At 37.9% G+C, this 16,450-nt stretch overlaps 1 protein-coding gene across 1 annotated transcript in view; it reads left to right on the top strand.

Annotated features, from left to right (window-relative positions):
- Positions 1-16,450, top strand: part of GFRA1 (GDNF family receptor alpha 1) — a 151,661-nt gene that overhangs the window by 109,822 nt on the left and 25,389 nt on the right. Inside the window, exons 5-7 of the mRNA XM_076339092.1 lie at positions 3,111-3,220; positions 8,452-8,586; positions 13,053-13,231. Of these exons, the coding sequence (XP_076195207.1) occupies positions 3,111-3,220; positions 8,452-8,586; positions 13,053-13,231 (424 nt within the window). The remainder of the gene's footprint in view (positions 1-3,110; positions 3,221-8,451; positions 8,587-13,052; positions 13,232-16,450) is intronic.

The following is a 16,450-nucleotide window of genomic DNA, read 5'->3' as shown; positions in this document are numbered from 1 at the left end:
TACTACCCACAAGTTGCTTCCTACTGAAGGAACGCTCAGTTAACACAGTATGAATATTTTTATAGGACTGCTACCATCTGATTGCTCTTTTTCAGCAATACCTAAAAGGATTGTCTCTTTTACCCAAACAGTTCTTAATATCATGTGCAATACTTAAGGATAAATGATAATATGTTTCCTAATTAGGCTAATTTGTCTCTCTCTAGATAAATAGCAGTACCACTGTTTTGGTATTGCTGATGAGCACGCTTTCATCAGTGCCACTATACTGGAAATGTTTGGGGCTAGATCTTCAGTGAGCATTAATCAGCAGATCTTCACTGAAAATGATGGAGTTACTCTATGGCAGATGGAGGTCTGTCTCTGTTTTTATTTGCTGGCCTTAACTTTATCTCCAGTGGAAATGAATCCACATGAATATCAGGTGTAGTTAACAGCTCAGGAGAGAGTGAGAACTTCGATAGCATGAAGTTTGCATGACTCACTAGGGAGGAGGTGTGTGATGATGACCAGTAATGCTCGGACCAGAGCTATCTGAACTATATTTGGCTTATGACAACCTAAATGTGCAACATTGTCAGATCATTACCTTTTATGACCACAAAAATTCTTCAGAAATTAACATAGAAATCAAGCTGTATGCGAAAGAGATCAGCAGAGCAATTTTTAGCCTCCTTTAGGGTTTACAACAAATAAATGCTTTAAGCAGACTGGGTAGTAAATGACTGGTATTATTCCATAGTTATCAGTCCTTAAAAACATTTAGAGAAGAGGAATGTATTAAATGATCTCTGGACCAATGCACCTAATAATCTAAGGGAGAACTGGACATTTAAGAATGATGAAATGATTGCAAGAAATGTTTTCAGGATTTTCAAGGTGCTGATCATATAATTGCAGCTCCAGAAAGATTTATTTATGGTCACATAAATAATGAAATTTAAATCTGAGGAGCTACTTTGTTTTAGAAACACAAAAATACTGCACATAGAGCAGGCTTGCTCCTTCTACCACGGCAAAGGTTTTTCATACTAGCTAGATGTAATAGGCTCTCTTCTGTCCTAAAACAGACTTCATCCAGGTATTAGTAGAATTTGTAAAAACCTTAGAAACTGTCAACTGCCTTTGTTCCCAGTTGCTCAGGCAGCTGGATCCAAGCCACTATCTTAATTATCAGCTGAGAGAGGAATCACTGCAGTGACATAGGGTTTCCTTGCCCAGATTTTCTTCATGGTGCTGCTATTTATCCCTTCCCATACCTTGGAATCCATTTCTTCTCAGCCTGTCCCCTGGTAGGTACAGCATATATTCACCAGCAAAGCAGAGATTTTATAGAAATTCAGAAATTTATGTATACATATAGGGTATCTTGAAGGGTCGGTAGAGAGCTTGACTTTTTAAAACTATTAAGGCAACTGGGTACAGATGTCCATCTCAAGGTCAAATGGTTAAATAAGGGAAGGGAGGGAGTGAAAAGCTTACAGTTGACTGTGGTTTAAAGAAAACCATGGATTTGCTGGTGTCAGTACAGTTAGCGAGGGATGGAACTAAGAAGAGGTCATGAGAATAGCTCAGATAAATTCAGGTACAGTTTGCATACAGTCTATTTATAGGATGCTTTCTCAAACTAAGCCTGTGAACCTTTTGAAGTTTGCCCATCACTGCCGTCAGACCAATTAATGATGTACATCCAATCCCATTCTGAGATAGGTAAAACAATAAAGAAAACAAAGATAATTAGTCTCTGGAGTATGTAAACAAATAAAGTAAATCACTTGCAAATCACTTGTTTCTGCTAACGTCTGTGTTTTTATTGCAAAACTAAAAAAGAGCATTTGTATTGCAAATCTACATAACGTTAGAGCAGCGCTGAAAATGCATAGATTATACTATTCTGATTTTGAGAGGGCTTTGCAAAGATTACGCACCTGATCCTGAAACATCACTGTGAGTTGTTACATGCAAAAGAACATTTTCATCCCTTTTTCACAGAAGATCGAAGTAGGGAGGTTAAATAATTCTTTTCATGAAGATAAAGGTCTAAATGACACTTTATAGATAAACAAAAGTCGCTGCTCCAAGTTTGCAAGTCTAAGTGAAAGCACTAGTGGAGCTGAAGAGAGCAGGCCAAGATGGGCAGGAGAGCGGCTGTAGGGTGTGGGACCTTGACGCACCTCGGTGATGCCTCTTAAATTTTACAGACCTGTATGGGAGCATTATGTGGCCTTTAAAGCGCAAATAACAGAAGAGTTCCTGGCTGCTAGTCCTTTTTTTTTGTTTTCCAACATAGTCGTAATCTGCTAATTGCAATACAGCTTCGGTCCTAGTCTTAAAGCACTTTCTATAAGTAAGTAGTGCTCTCCAGCTCTTGGACATGGGGTAACTGAGGTAAGTGAAGATAATACGGCCATTCAGCAGCAGAATTCGATGCAGAGCACACATTCCCTTCTTCTCAGCCTTGGGTTCAATACTGTAGCCTTCAAATAAATGCACATTTTACAAGAACAAATAGATTCTCAGTACCATGGCTCCGGGGGGCTGTGGAGACCATGCCATCTGGATTTGCCTGCTACCCCAGTTCAGCCAGCTGATTCTGCAGGCCAGTCCAGAGCCAGGGGTAAGCCCATCCCCTGGAAACTCAGGGCAGTACCAAAGCAGGTCCTGCCTCAAGTCATGTAGTAAGAGGACTCTGTGAGCACAAACATACAGTTTTGTGTAATCAGTAAAACAGCAGAAACTGTGTTCTGAATCTGTAGAATAACAGATTCCAGTTAGAGTTCAGATCCAGACAAAATGACTGCTCGTATGATAAAATTGGTCTTTGTCTTTTTTTTGGCATGGAAATGCAGAGCATTTCTTTTATTAAAGGGCAGGCATTTCCCTGTTGTTCTGTCCCTTTTTACTGTTTTCTTACACTTTTTTGTTCTGACTTCAAAAATGGATTCTGGAAAGAGATGCCTCTTAGAAAGAGACTTTCATCAGCTGAAATGCGTCCAGTATATATTTAAGTTAAAGAATATTAAGCCTTGTCCAAAAATAAAAAGAGTGTAAAAGGTAAGAATGCCTTCAGGCTTGATTTTTAAAGATATGCATTTTTCTTCATGTTGCAGATCTCGCCTTGCAGATTTCTTCACAAACTGCCAGCCTGAGTCACGGTCTGTTAGTAGCTGTCTGAAGGAGAACTATGCTGACTGCCTCCTTGCTTACTCGGGGCTTATTGGTAAGAAGGCAGGGAAGGGTGGGGGCTTGCTCGGTCTAAGAAAGACACCCAAACTATATTTTGAAGGCCCACGTGAAATAAAAACTGTGGAATATAATACTGTATAATATGATACCAGGCAAAATTCTCCACCTAAGTGTATTGGCCCTGTTTTACCTTACAGAGATTCCTGGGGTAAGTTTGTACATTGCAAGGAAATTAAGGATAGACAATAAGGAGAGAAAGGTGCTTGAATCTGAAATAAATTCAAGCTTACAAAGTAAAGCTTATTAAGGTGGTTGAATTTGGACAGGACCGTGAAGTCGGAGGTTAAAAAGAACAAGTGAAACTGCAGGTTGGTTGATTTTGCAGCTGTCATCACAAGGTTGGGTAAATACCTCTTGGTCTTCAGGGAAAGTTTGCAGGACATTTGAGGAATGAGACAATAGACCAACACAGCCTTGTTTCACTTCCAGCTGCTATTCTTTCCATGATGTCCTTCTGTCCACTCTAAATGTTTTCTGAGATGCCTGTCAATGGAGGTGATTTATCTTCTGAAATCTTCTTCCCTCCCCAACATAATTCATTTTGTTTGCTGTCACCTTCCTGACTGTCAACAGGCACAAGGATGCCTTTATGCAAGCCAGATACCATATACCACATGCAGTATTTGATTCCTGAAAGAGAGGGATCATCGCAGGAAGGTGAACTTGTTGTAGAAATACCATGGTTCAGCAATAAAGAATAAGTGAATGTCAAAACTCTGAAACAAACAAATTCTAAAGGCCACCAGATAAGATGTTTTTAAGCTTACAGCCTGCACCTGCTGCGATGCAGTTAATATCCCCTTCTGTTGGGCATGAAGGTCCCAGCTGAGGCCCTGAAGCAGATCCTGCTGTTAAATAAATGTCTCTGGAGATAATATCCAAAATAAAATATTTCTGAAATAGGTTGGTTTTGCTGAAAAATGACTGAAAGCTATATTAACTGTCTTATTGTTATCATTCTTACTACTCTAGCAGCTAATAAGTGAGGTAAGTCCATGTGGCAACTGGTAAAATAAGATGTGATGGTTTCAAAGGATATGCTTCTACGACTTAAGAGATGAAGACAGTATGCAAAGGGTATAATGTATGAACAGTTATGACAGAATGTCATTTGACTCTAAAACAACGAATTGAATAGCCTTGAAATCTGACCTAGTCAATGAGATTAAGAAGTCTAGCTGCTGGCAAAGAGTAACTGTTACTAATAGATACTTCTGGGTAAGAGCTGCCAAGAAGTTCCTGCTGAACCTAGTGAATTTTGCTGGCGGTTTTGTTGGATCCATTTTTCAATTTAACCCCAAGGATGACCCAGTTCCTATAGTCATGTGTTTTTGTGTTACTGTGGATGACCATGCTGCAAAACACTGTCACTCATCAGAAATGTGGAATGGATCCCTAAGGAGTTGAAATCAAAAGAAGATCTAATTTTCAAAGGGAAAAATAAAACATTTTTCTTCCTTCCTGCTAGTCCCTAGACACACGCAAAAAGATGGCTACTGACTAGTGTTACAAGAGGTTTTACTTCTTGGTAGTAATTCTGATAAACCAAGAAAATTGCCAAAACAAAACTTTTATGTGCTGAAGCAGTAAATTCCTGCTTCTGATATCAAGCTGATATAAAAGTGGAGTAAATTATGTGAAGATCGTCAAATTTGTAAGATGCTGAGGTAGAAATCAGAGGTACAGTCTTTCAAATGTCTGCTTAAGATATATAAAACACAGGAAGAAGACATAGAGACTGGGTAAGAAGCTGTTACAGATCCATTCATTCATCAGAGCTTCAGAATCTCCAGGTGTTTTAATTAAGATAAAATATTGTTCGCTAAGATAAAACATTACTTCATTTAGCCGTTTCATTAAATGTAGCAAAAATTGTGCCTCAATAGAGTTTGTTCAGGAAATGGAGGATTCTCTATGGAAGGTACAGTGGATGTGATTCTGCTGTCACACACAGTGATGTAAATCAGAGTTAACATCTCTGAAATTAGTGGAATCCCACCTGAAATAAATGACCTAAGTGGGAATAGAGTCAGGCAGTTTTCGTATCAGGTGCTTTACCAGTTAAGTGGAGAACAGTCTAGATAGGATTTTTTAAGGTTTGCATCAGGGTATTATATATGTAATTTTAAAGTTATGTATATTTTACAGGAATTTTGAAAATCCTAATTCATTGCTTTAGGCTCCTTGTTATAGTAATAGGGATAAATTACTATTTTTTAAAAAATTAAAGGAAAAATATAAAAATTATTAAGTGCAGAATAAGATTGGAGATAGCCATGTTTGAGATTCAGTGCTTTGTTTACAGCCTAGTTAAGCCATCTGGACCAGTCTGCACTCCCACATCAGTTAGGTATTGCTCTAACTGCTGACTTCAAGATCTGCTTTAGCATTCAGTTTCTGACACATTTTCACTTGTTTTCCGTAAAATCCATCTAATTTCCCTGGGATTCCCAGGAATTCCCTGAGAGTTTATGTGAATACACTAGAGTTGCCTTGGGCCAAAGGAACTTCAGTCACATGCCCGTCCTCCTGGACTCACCGTCCATCTCCTCATTCTTAATTGACCCTAATTTCAGCAACCTCTTGGCTGTGTTCAGGTCAACTCTGCTTTTGTCTAAAATATGGAGAACTGACTGCCTACTACTGAGACCATCTCAGAACTATTTGATAGAGACAACACAGAAAAACAAGCATGTCCTATTTTACTGCCAACCACCATGGTTTCTCTGATCCGTTAGTGTCCTTCAGCAGAATTTCCAAGGTGCCAGCTAGCGGGGGGGGGGGGAGGGGGGGGGGGGAGGAGGGGAAGGCACACACATTGCAGGGAAAAAGGAAAATCCACCCCAGGAAACCAAGCATATAATCCGCTTGGGTTCACATCTGCCCCCAGGTTTAAATGACAGGCTGATTTTCTACTAGCTGCTCTTCCAGCCACTCTGTTTTTGCTGGATGTACAGTTTGTGTGCTGTGTACACACATTCCTTGTCCTGTCTTTCCTGTATTCATCAGCCCTAATCGTAGCTTGGTATCTGTTACACTTTTAGCCCCTATCTTGACCCATTTTAATTACCTTATTTAATTACCTCTTCGTGATAAGAAAGTCTTGCCTCAGTGACCTTTTTAATTTCCTCAATACCTTTCTGTTTTTTTAACCCTTCCCTAAGTGTTTGCTACTTAGCCCTTTTTTTTTTTTTGAAGCCTACTATTTTCTTTCCATTTGCAAAATCCTCTTGATTTTCCTTTTCTCTCACTTCTTTTCAGATCATGTCACATGGTTGAAATAGTGTACTGAACCATCAAATGGATAATGGACAGATATTTTAATTTGGTTTATTTTAATTTAACATCATTCCTCTTCTTATTTATCTACTGTCAAGTTTTCATTAATGGTGCAAATAATGTTTGCCTATTTTACTAAATTCTCTACCTCCATTTAATAAATTTTGAACTGTGCTATTTACTCATGTGCTAATCTCACGTAGAATCTGAGCAATTATTACTGCAACTATCTGTTAAGAGTTGGAAGTAGATAAAGGTATGGGATTGCATTCTAATTTAAGAACATCCCAAAACAAGACAAAAGATGCTTTTTGTGAGTTTGGCAGTGGGACTGCATTCATTTTCACATACATTACTGCCTTTCTCAGGCCAGCCCTTAATGCCTCTTCTCCTTTGTCTCCCACCTCATGTATGAAGCAGTTTGCATGTTGATTCATTCAGTTCCCAGCGCTGCCTGGTGACTGAAAGGCTATTTGACGTCATTCTGTGATTTGTGTTATTTCTAATGTTCCTTTTTTTAGCTTGGTGTTTAGCCCTTTCCTGTGTGGTATTGCAGACTCTGGGACCCTGGACCTATGGACCAAATTTTCTCTGCTAGTGTACACTTTGGGTCTCTAATATTTATCCTTCATCTATTCCATCTTCTTAATGACTACTTTGATGTCAGTTTTGAGGAGATGTGATCACATTTCCTCATGATATATAGCCTGTCCTAGAACTGTAGATTACCAAGTGAGGAGTGTGTTTCCTGAAACAGCTGTCATCAGTACAAGTCTGGAATACCTGCCCTTTTTATTTAATTTTTCCTGTTTGGTCAGACAAATAAATTGAAGGTTCAAACTTCTCAATCCTTAGGGAAGTTTGAAATCTCTGAGCTGCTGGGACAATGCCTTCAGTGAGACTACTGGTTTGGAGAAGTGCTGATCATGTAACGATTGCCTGATCCAGATGAGTGATGAACAGTTGCTGTATATCTTTTAGGACACAAAATGCATTCTTTGGTTTCATTTCATTCTTGGTAGCCTTGAGTTGACATATAAATGTGAGAATATTTACCCAAGAATTTGTAATAGAGTTAGAATGAACCTGTGGTTGCAAGTTGCTGACAATGTTTAGGAAACAATCACTGTACTGAAAATGTAGTGACACAGCAAGATTAATAGTAATTTATTACCTGCAAAGAATCTACTGTACTGTTTTATGCATGCTGGTTATGTTTTTGCTTTGTTCATCGCCATAACCCACTCTGTTGGCAGGTCCCTAATGAGCACCCTGGGGTCAACGCTCCTCCAGGATGTATTAAGGCTGCTTTCAGCATGACTAGCATTCTCCTTGCTCATGCGTTTCAGAACTGTTTCTCTAGGCTGGCTACAGACTCAAGGAGGAAGCTCAGGTCTGGATGTCTAGTTTCAGCCATTTATTTGCAGCTAGAATGAAAATGAGAAAAAACAGAAGCGAGGAAGAAAAATTGGATTTTTAGAGTGCAACTCTAAGGGCACAGGTCCACATATGTTTGATTTGGCAGCAAAGCCCTTTTAAGAGGTTCCCGCCTTCTCCCAATCCATCCCTCCCCTGTGCCACGGTTTTCCACCTGTCAATTCTGCTGATGCAGCTCTCTGTGGGGATGCAATATAAACCTTCCTGGAGGAAAGGAATGGGTCTTTAATGTGTGAGTCATGTTACGATCCCTAAAGTGGTTGCATTCAAACAACCGAGGGTGTGAAGTACGGACAGGGCTGGGTGTCAAAGGTCAAAGGGAGCCAGGAACTGTTAAGTCTGGAAGTTAGAGCCCTGCCGTGGGTCTGCATTGTGAATCCATCTCCGAATACATGACTTAGCAAATGCTGTTTACTATCTTCTTAGTATGGAAAGAATATTTCAGTGTGAAGGTTACTCACAGTACTGTACTTCACTCTTTGTTAACAGGCACAGTGATGACACCAAACTACATAGACTCAAATAGTCTCAGCGTTGCCCCGTGGTGTGACTGCAGCAACAGTGGTAACGAAATAGATGAATGCCTGAAATTTCTGAATTTCTTCCAGGACAATACATGCCTTAGTGAGTACAAAATTAGATGTCTTTGAATGTGTTTTAGCATGTTTTCTGGAATTTCTTTACTGTGTAAGTATGTTATGATACATCAAGACCATCGCTTTGCACTTTGTAAGCATGGTTCTGCTGTAAGTGTAAGAATTAATTAGACAAGCAAATATGCCTGATACTATGGTTTATGGCCAAGATTGCAAACGTAAGAAGTTCTTGAAAAAAATTCAAATAACAGAGTTGTATCATATAGAAATATGTTTACATCACAGGTCATGTTCGGACCCTAACAGTCAGGCAGCATCTGTACCAAAAAATTGCAACACCTGAGGGGCTTCTGTATAATTTAAGAACTTCATATAAAAAAAGACATGTAGTTTATGATACGAAGGATTTGCTGTAGGTAAGTATAAATTGGATTGTGCTTGCAATTTATAGCCAAGCTTCAGGTTTTTTAGGCTACTTGGTCTCAGATGCCTGAGATCACAGGTCTGGATGGTGCCTATTTTCAAGATTTTGTTAAATTATTGACTTTTTTTTCAGTCAAACTCACTTCCAAATTAGGGACTATTATAAATTTCAGAATGGCTTAGTGGAGTCGATTTTGGCAGGTTTTCTTTTCAAATTTCCTGTCTGCCTGGAGCAGCATAATTGGATGATGTGGAGTGTGCATCAGAGTTTTAATTTCAGATAAATGAGGAGACCAAAAGAGCTTGGCTTCCCCAGCCTAGCAGAACAGAAGTTGAAAGGATACGTGATTGTCATCTGCAATTGCACTAGAGGGGCAAGCCCAGGGAGGGAAAAGGATTACTTAACCTAGAGGACAATGTTGGCACACGATCAAAAAGGGAGATATTGGCCATACATATTTAGGCTTGAAACTGGAAAATTTTTAACCATCAGACTAAAGTTAAGGAATAGGCTTTCAGCAGGAGTTTTGAGGTTAAAAAATTCTTACCGGTTTTAAAAGTCGTATTTCATCAGCTTACCGAAAGAAGCATACATCGTTGCTTTTTTCAAAAACAGCAAACGAACTTGATGATCCAGACTGTCCCATCCAGCCCTATATACTTGAGCTAATGCTAATGCAGGGTTCAGTCTGTATTTTAGTATAGGGTCTGAAAATCTCCATTGGTAGCTTCTCAACAGGCAGCATTGTGAAGGTATGGGGAGCTTTGCATACAAAAAGTGAGTGACTTGAGTTGCTATTTGATACGCTACTTGTTAAACTTTGGAAGAATGAATCAATTACTCAAGATCATTTAACAAAAAAACACAGAAAACAATTCGGACTGCGATTGGGTAAAAATTAACAATATAGCATCAGGCCTTCTTCAAACCTAATGGGGCTGCCATTTATATATACTGTAATACATCAGATTTTATTCATTTGTGAATGTATTAAATGCTAGAATGTTACAGGGTCCTTTTAGAACATAAAAACAGAGCGATCCCTTGTCCTTTCTTTTGCTATGGGTATAAAAGCATTAATGAAGACAAATCATTAACATTAGAGGTTACTGTGAGACAAATTATAGTCATCCTAGCTGTAAGACATGTCTTCTTCATGAAGAAAGTAAAGATGTTTCTGTTTTAATACAAAGTTTTTTCTCTTACAGAGAATGGGAAAAGTTCCAATTATTTTTTTTTAATTGTTATTGTCATTAATGGGCCTTCCAATACCTGGAGAAAATGTCATGTGTTTGTTGGATGAGTTTAGAATCCCTCCCACTTTTTTTAGACGAAACAAAAATTGCTTTTCCACAATGGGATGAAACTAGGAATTTCTTGCTAGTCTGTTTTGCTAAAGTATACTTCCCCTTCAAACTGGAAAATAAACCAGCGATTTGGGGCATTTACAAAAGATGTGGAAAACCTAGCTTAAATGTTTATTCAAAAACCTATTTAGTTATTTATGCAAAGTGGAATAGCTGAGCCTGTGCCCTGAGGGCTAGGGGACTCAGAAAGCTGGAGACCTAGGTTCACATTCGTACTGTGGCTGATGTGGAGCTGGGATATGAAGCTGAGCTTACCATGTCCCACATACACGCCTGAAATCCTGGTCTTTCTTGCACCTCTGTATGCACTTGCCTAGAAATTCCACTCTAGAGTTGAAAAGCCTTTTGCAACAGATGTTAAGCTGAAACCAGAGTGGAAGTTGTGATTTCAAAAGGTGGATGTGAAAATACTAGTGAAAATTCCAGTCTGTTTTAATAATTAGTCCCAATAAAGACAAACATTGCATTGTTTTCTTTTTATATATATTAGATAAAATGTTTCTTTATCTCAGCATTGTTCTGCAGAATATGGCTTTATATCAGAACTGTGAAATTGGCCCAATGTCAAGAAAGCTAAAAATCCAAATTAATAGGCCCCAAATAAAATATATTCCACCCTAAAACTTGAAGCTGTGTTTTACCTTGCTTATACTTTTATCCTCTTTATTAGAAGATGCAAGTTTATTGGTAATATTACAGTGGTCCTAATTGCTGCCTCTCCAGTTAGGGTCTGGCCAATCTTAAATTCTGGAAATCCATCTTAAGACTTCATTTTAGCTACTCTGAAAGTGAATGTACATTTGCATACTCTAGAATTCCTACTGAACTGAATGGGATTCAGTGTATCTACATATCTGTTCAAAGGATTTGTTCACACTTGCTTTATACTGCAGTAAAAAGAATTGGCAAGTGGGAGGAAAAGCATAAAGCAGTGAGTTAGTTATAAAAATTATTGAAAGGATCGTTACTAGAGCAGTCAGACACTTGAAGCACCTCCTTACAGTCATTATGTTTTTTGAAATGTATTTGAAATATGTATGAAAATTATGTATATAAAATACATATTTAAAATATAATTTATATGTTTGAAATATTACAAATAATATGAGGAGGGATGGAACACCTCTCCTTTGAGGAAAGGCTGAGAGAGTTGGAGTTGTTTAGCCTGGAGAAGAAAAGGCTCCGGGGAGACCTTATTGCAGCCTATCAGTACTTAAAGGGGGCTTATAAGAAAGCTGGGGACAAACTTTTTAGTAGGGCCTGTAGCGATAGGACAAAGGGTAATGGTTTTAAACTAAGAGAGGGTAGATTCAGGCTAGATATAAGGAAGAAATTTTTTACGCTGAGGGTGGTGAAACACTGGCACAGGTTGCCCAGAGAGGTGGTGGATGCCCCATCCCTGGCAACATTCAAGGTCAGGCTGGGCGGGGCTCTGAGCAACCTGACCTGGTTGAAGATGTCCCTGCCCACGGCAGGGGGGTTGGATTAGATGACCTTTAGAGGTCCCTTCCAACCCAAACTATTCTATGATTCTATCATAGAATCATAGAATATATCAAGTTGGAAGGGACCCATTAGGATCATCGAGTATGATTCTATGAAATAATTAAAGACGACTAATTGTAAAGACCACTTTTACTTAGAAAACTGGAAGGATTGCATGTATTTCTGTGATCCTTCTTGCAATAATGGAAACAAAGAGTTACTGTTAATTTAGGAAATCATAGGAAAATATTGCTTTATATATTGCCTTATTCAAGTAAACCCAAGAAAAATACCATTCCACTCTTCCCACTTTGTCTCCATCAACCCAGCTGATTGTGGTGCCTTTTACAAATTCTTCTCTTTGCATGTTGGAGTTCTAAGAACTAGTATCAGAATAAAATACATCTTTTTCAGATGGATATTAAATGTAAATTATTTTATAAGGCAAGGAATACCACTGAGAACAAGTATTAATAACTTCCGCATATTAGTCCCCAGTGAAATTGTTTGATTTCTTGTACAAAGAATTTAAAATAAGAAATCCCTAAATCCATGTTGAATCCCCAAAGACCTGATTAAAAACTGTTTTTCTATTTGTTTATAAAAAAACCCAACCAATTTACTCTTGCCATAAACACACTCTTTAATCCCATGAAACTATGATAAGCTTTTTAACTTCTATATTCTGAAGTTTTAGTTTAAGCATGCTTCCCTCATCTAATTATGCAGATTTTGGTTGAAAACTGTAAGGAAAAGATGTCTTAGTTAAAGCATTTTGTAGTTATAGGCATATTAGTTTTACTACCACAAGCTGAAGAAATAAATTAATATTTTGCCTGCTCTCTGTTTTTAGTTTGCTATGTAACATCACCTGCCTGAATTAGGACATAACATTCAAACTGTATTGTAAATCTTGAAAGTAAATTTTTGAGGCTTTTGGATGGTAACAAATATGATTACAATAGGTCCTAGAGCTTCTGTCAAGAATTACTGGGAACATTACAAAGAAGAGGCTGCACCAGATAATTATGTGACCCCAGACTCTCAGTTCATGTTTCTGATATGTTCAAAATTAAGACACGTTTTTCAGCATAAAAATTGAGTTTCTATAAATACACATTTTCAATGGAATAACAATAATAATAATGATTAAAAAGTCAGTTCTGCTTTCTACCATTTGTTTAGAAATAGAAAATTGCCTGTAATTTATTTTTACAGAAAATGCAATTCAGGCCTTCGGCAATGGTACTGATGTGAATGTGTGGCAGCCAATCTTACCAGTACAGACCACTACAGCCACAACTACAACAGCTTCCAGACTTAAAAACACAGGTTCAGAGACCACCAACAATGAGATACCCACCCACAACGATTCACCAGCATGTGCAAACCTGCAGGTAAGAGAGTCTTGTACTTGTTGCAGTGCATAAATGAAAGTTTTTCATAGATATTTATACAAAGTAGTCTCCTGCTGCATAAATAGATGCCTGCTTAAATTGGAATATCTATTTATTTCCATGTTGTAGTTACAAGCCGGATATATTGTAAAATATCAGACACTTATTTTAAACAGAAAAATGCATATTTCAAAGTAGACTTTATTGCCTCTCTGCCTCAGAAGCAGGGCATAGTATTTAGTTTGTTATCACAGGTTTGGATATGAATGTCGCACTCTCCAAACCCTGCCAGGATATGTCAGATTAAATTAATCCCCTGAGTAATCCAAATTCAGAGGGAACTCTTAACGTCAGCTAGCATGTCCTGCTGCCTTCTTTCTTATGTTATTAGCAGTAAACTTAAGAGGTTTTTTGGCTGAGTAGGTCTGGATATTAGAGAATATGTGGTGCTACAAACTTCATGGTGAAGAAGCTGGACAAAGAAGCTATTTTGAATCAGGCGCTTTCCTGAACTGGTGTCAAGGTCGTGATGTGATTTTGGCCAATGGCTGTAGCGATTTTCTTTGACACTTCAATTAGGCTATTCATGGTGTGTCATTGATTCCGGATTTAAAGAGGCTCATCACTTGCTGAAGGCAGTATATGCAGCTCTTGCAAAGTTTGAAGAACTTCGGCAGGAGACAACTGCAAAATCAAGGCAGGAAAGAGGCAACAGGAAATGTAAGCTGAAAACATCCTTCAGCCAGATTAGAATCTTGGGTTATGAAAATTTCTGGTGGTTTAAATGCAAAGTTAGTTCAGGGATAGGTCAGCTTGGCCTGTTTATTTGTGTCTTTACAGGAGGAAAATTGCTATGTGACACAAATGAAAATGTCCAAGTTTTAAGGTCTCATCTGGTATTAAGACACTTTTTTTCTGGATTCCCAAACTCTTCCACACTTGTAGCATTCACGTTTCACTTACTTATGAAAAATTGATTTTGTATTCTTCGTATTAAACTGTATCAGAGTTTCCACGTTCACTAAAATGGACAGTTCTTGTCCCTTGGAAACGTATTTTGCTTCTTAATTTTTCCTGCGCCACTCTCTCATCTTCATCCTTTTCTAGTTTCTCCATTTATTTTGCATTGGCAAATTGCATATGAATTAACATTTTTCAGAGGCATTACGGAGTCACAAAGTATATGGGGTTAATGGTAGATGGTGGTGACGTTAGGTCCTTCTGTCTTAATTCTTTTTTCCGTATCTGTCCATTCATTATTAGTTAAGCTTTGTAAGTTATTGATGAGAGGGAGATAGTTGTAGGCATGTATTTCTATATGCACTAGTCATACGAAATAGAATATGCTAAAAAGAAATGTAACCTTTTAAACCTGGAACTTGGAATATCTTGCATTTAAAGCGAGACCTCGATGGGATATTATTCACCTCATGTTATATTAAAAAGTTGTTTTATGGGAGAGATCATGTTTTCCTTCAGTGTTTGCACAGTCCCCTATAGACTAAGGCCTCCAGATGCTACCAAAGTACACATGATAAATAATGAACTGAAGAAATGGCAAGTGATCACAAATCCCATTGGATTCAGTTTGATTTGCAAATGTTCCTCAAGCCTGAATAGCTGTTCCAGTGTTTTGAAAATAAATGAAATTCTTCCCTGTCCTTACTCCTGTTATTCTGGCATTTTGAAGTCACATCCCACATGAGTTTATCAGCACTGGTTTAAAGCTATATTACAACTTCAAGTGCACCCCGATATACTTAACACAAGAAGTAAAGGTCTTTAGGGAAAACAGCTTCCTTTAAATAAATTATCTCTGCTGTTTTGTAGAAACTATAGGTAAGTCTGCACTAAAAGATCACTGAAGTTATGTGAATCAAGCAGTTTTATTCTTGTGAAATACAACATTCTGGTGCTCGCTACTTCCTTGTGTCAGAACTGAAACGTGAAGAACAAAGCTCTCATATTTTAACGCATTTTTCAAAAAATAACTTACGAATAGAGCCAAAACAAGCCCACACTTTTTTAAAAAGAAACCTGTGCTTGTTGGACAGTATGGTGCCACTTTGCATGTGAGACTTAAACCTCAATGGAAATTTTACAAAAGAACTGGAGGCGTTCATATCGCACTTGGAGAAGGGTATTCATTCCAAGGCTCTCCTCCCATGAAAAATATGCCTTTGTAGTATTTTCAAAACATGAACTAGTGCGACCAAAAGCAATCTGAAGGGCTTTGTTATATGCTTAGCGGTTGAGCTGAAATGTTTCAAAACGGCAATATAGCCTAAACACTGTGAGAAGTAGAATTAAAAGCATTAGTCTCAGCACAAAGAGACAATGGCAGAGAGGGGATAAGGAAATGATCACTGAGATGCTACAAGGCTGCGCATCCTAGTTAGTGGGTTTAAAAATACAGTGAAGGAAGAAAGAGCAAGAAGTGATTGATTAGTATAAATTGCCATAGAAAATAACAAATACTGACCTCCTGGGGTTGTAAAATACAGGGCACTAACCCAATCTGCCAAAAGGGTCGCCGGCTGAGCAGTTTTTGATACATTTTTTTCTGACTTGTTCAGAATGGTTGTATGAAAAGCAAGACTACACTAATGGTTTTGTCACTGTGCCATGTTCTCCTGCACACATGCAAACCTGGGAATCGGAAGGGTTGTGACTGCTTAAAGAAAATATGAGATACTCTTTTTTTGCCCGTACTCAATATCTCTTTTGAATAGCTGTTGAAGGTTTGGACTTCTAAATAATTTTTGTTTCAGTGATGCTGTTTAGAAATTGTTCTTAATTTCAGCTTACCATTGCTACAAGAATTTACAGTTCTCCCATTATGGTGGTGTTCTCTTATTTCAAATTGATACAGAGAAATGTTGGTTTCTGACGTATGCTTACTTTATGTTTACTTTTTATTTATTTATTTTTTTATTTAATGTTGATGCTTATTTTATGTTTACATATGCATGGATTTCTGTAATATACTCTTTTTTTTATCCCTAAATTAGATCAGCACTCCATCTTTGCTAGAAAGATGCTTAACTTTGTCAAGTATCCTATAAACTCTTTTATAAACCTGGCTTCTAACGAAGTTTGCTAAACACAGAGAGTAAATAGTGGTTAGTTTTACATAAAATGCTGAATTCAAGTATTTTTTGAGGTGCTTGACATCTTGCAAAGGATCCTCAGCACCACATAAAAATAATTTATAAAATA

This window comes from Aptenodytes patagonicus, chromosome 5 (genome assembly GCF_965638725.1).
Source record: "Aptenodytes patagonicus chromosome 5, bAptPat1.pri.cur, whole genome shotgun sequence".
Classification (NCBI taxonomy): domain Eukaryota; kingdom Metazoa; phylum Chordata; class Aves; order Sphenisciformes; family Spheniscidae; genus Aptenodytes; species Aptenodytes patagonicus.
Note: the sequence above shows the minus strand (reverse complement) of the source record. Positions and strands in the feature narration are given on the sequence as shown.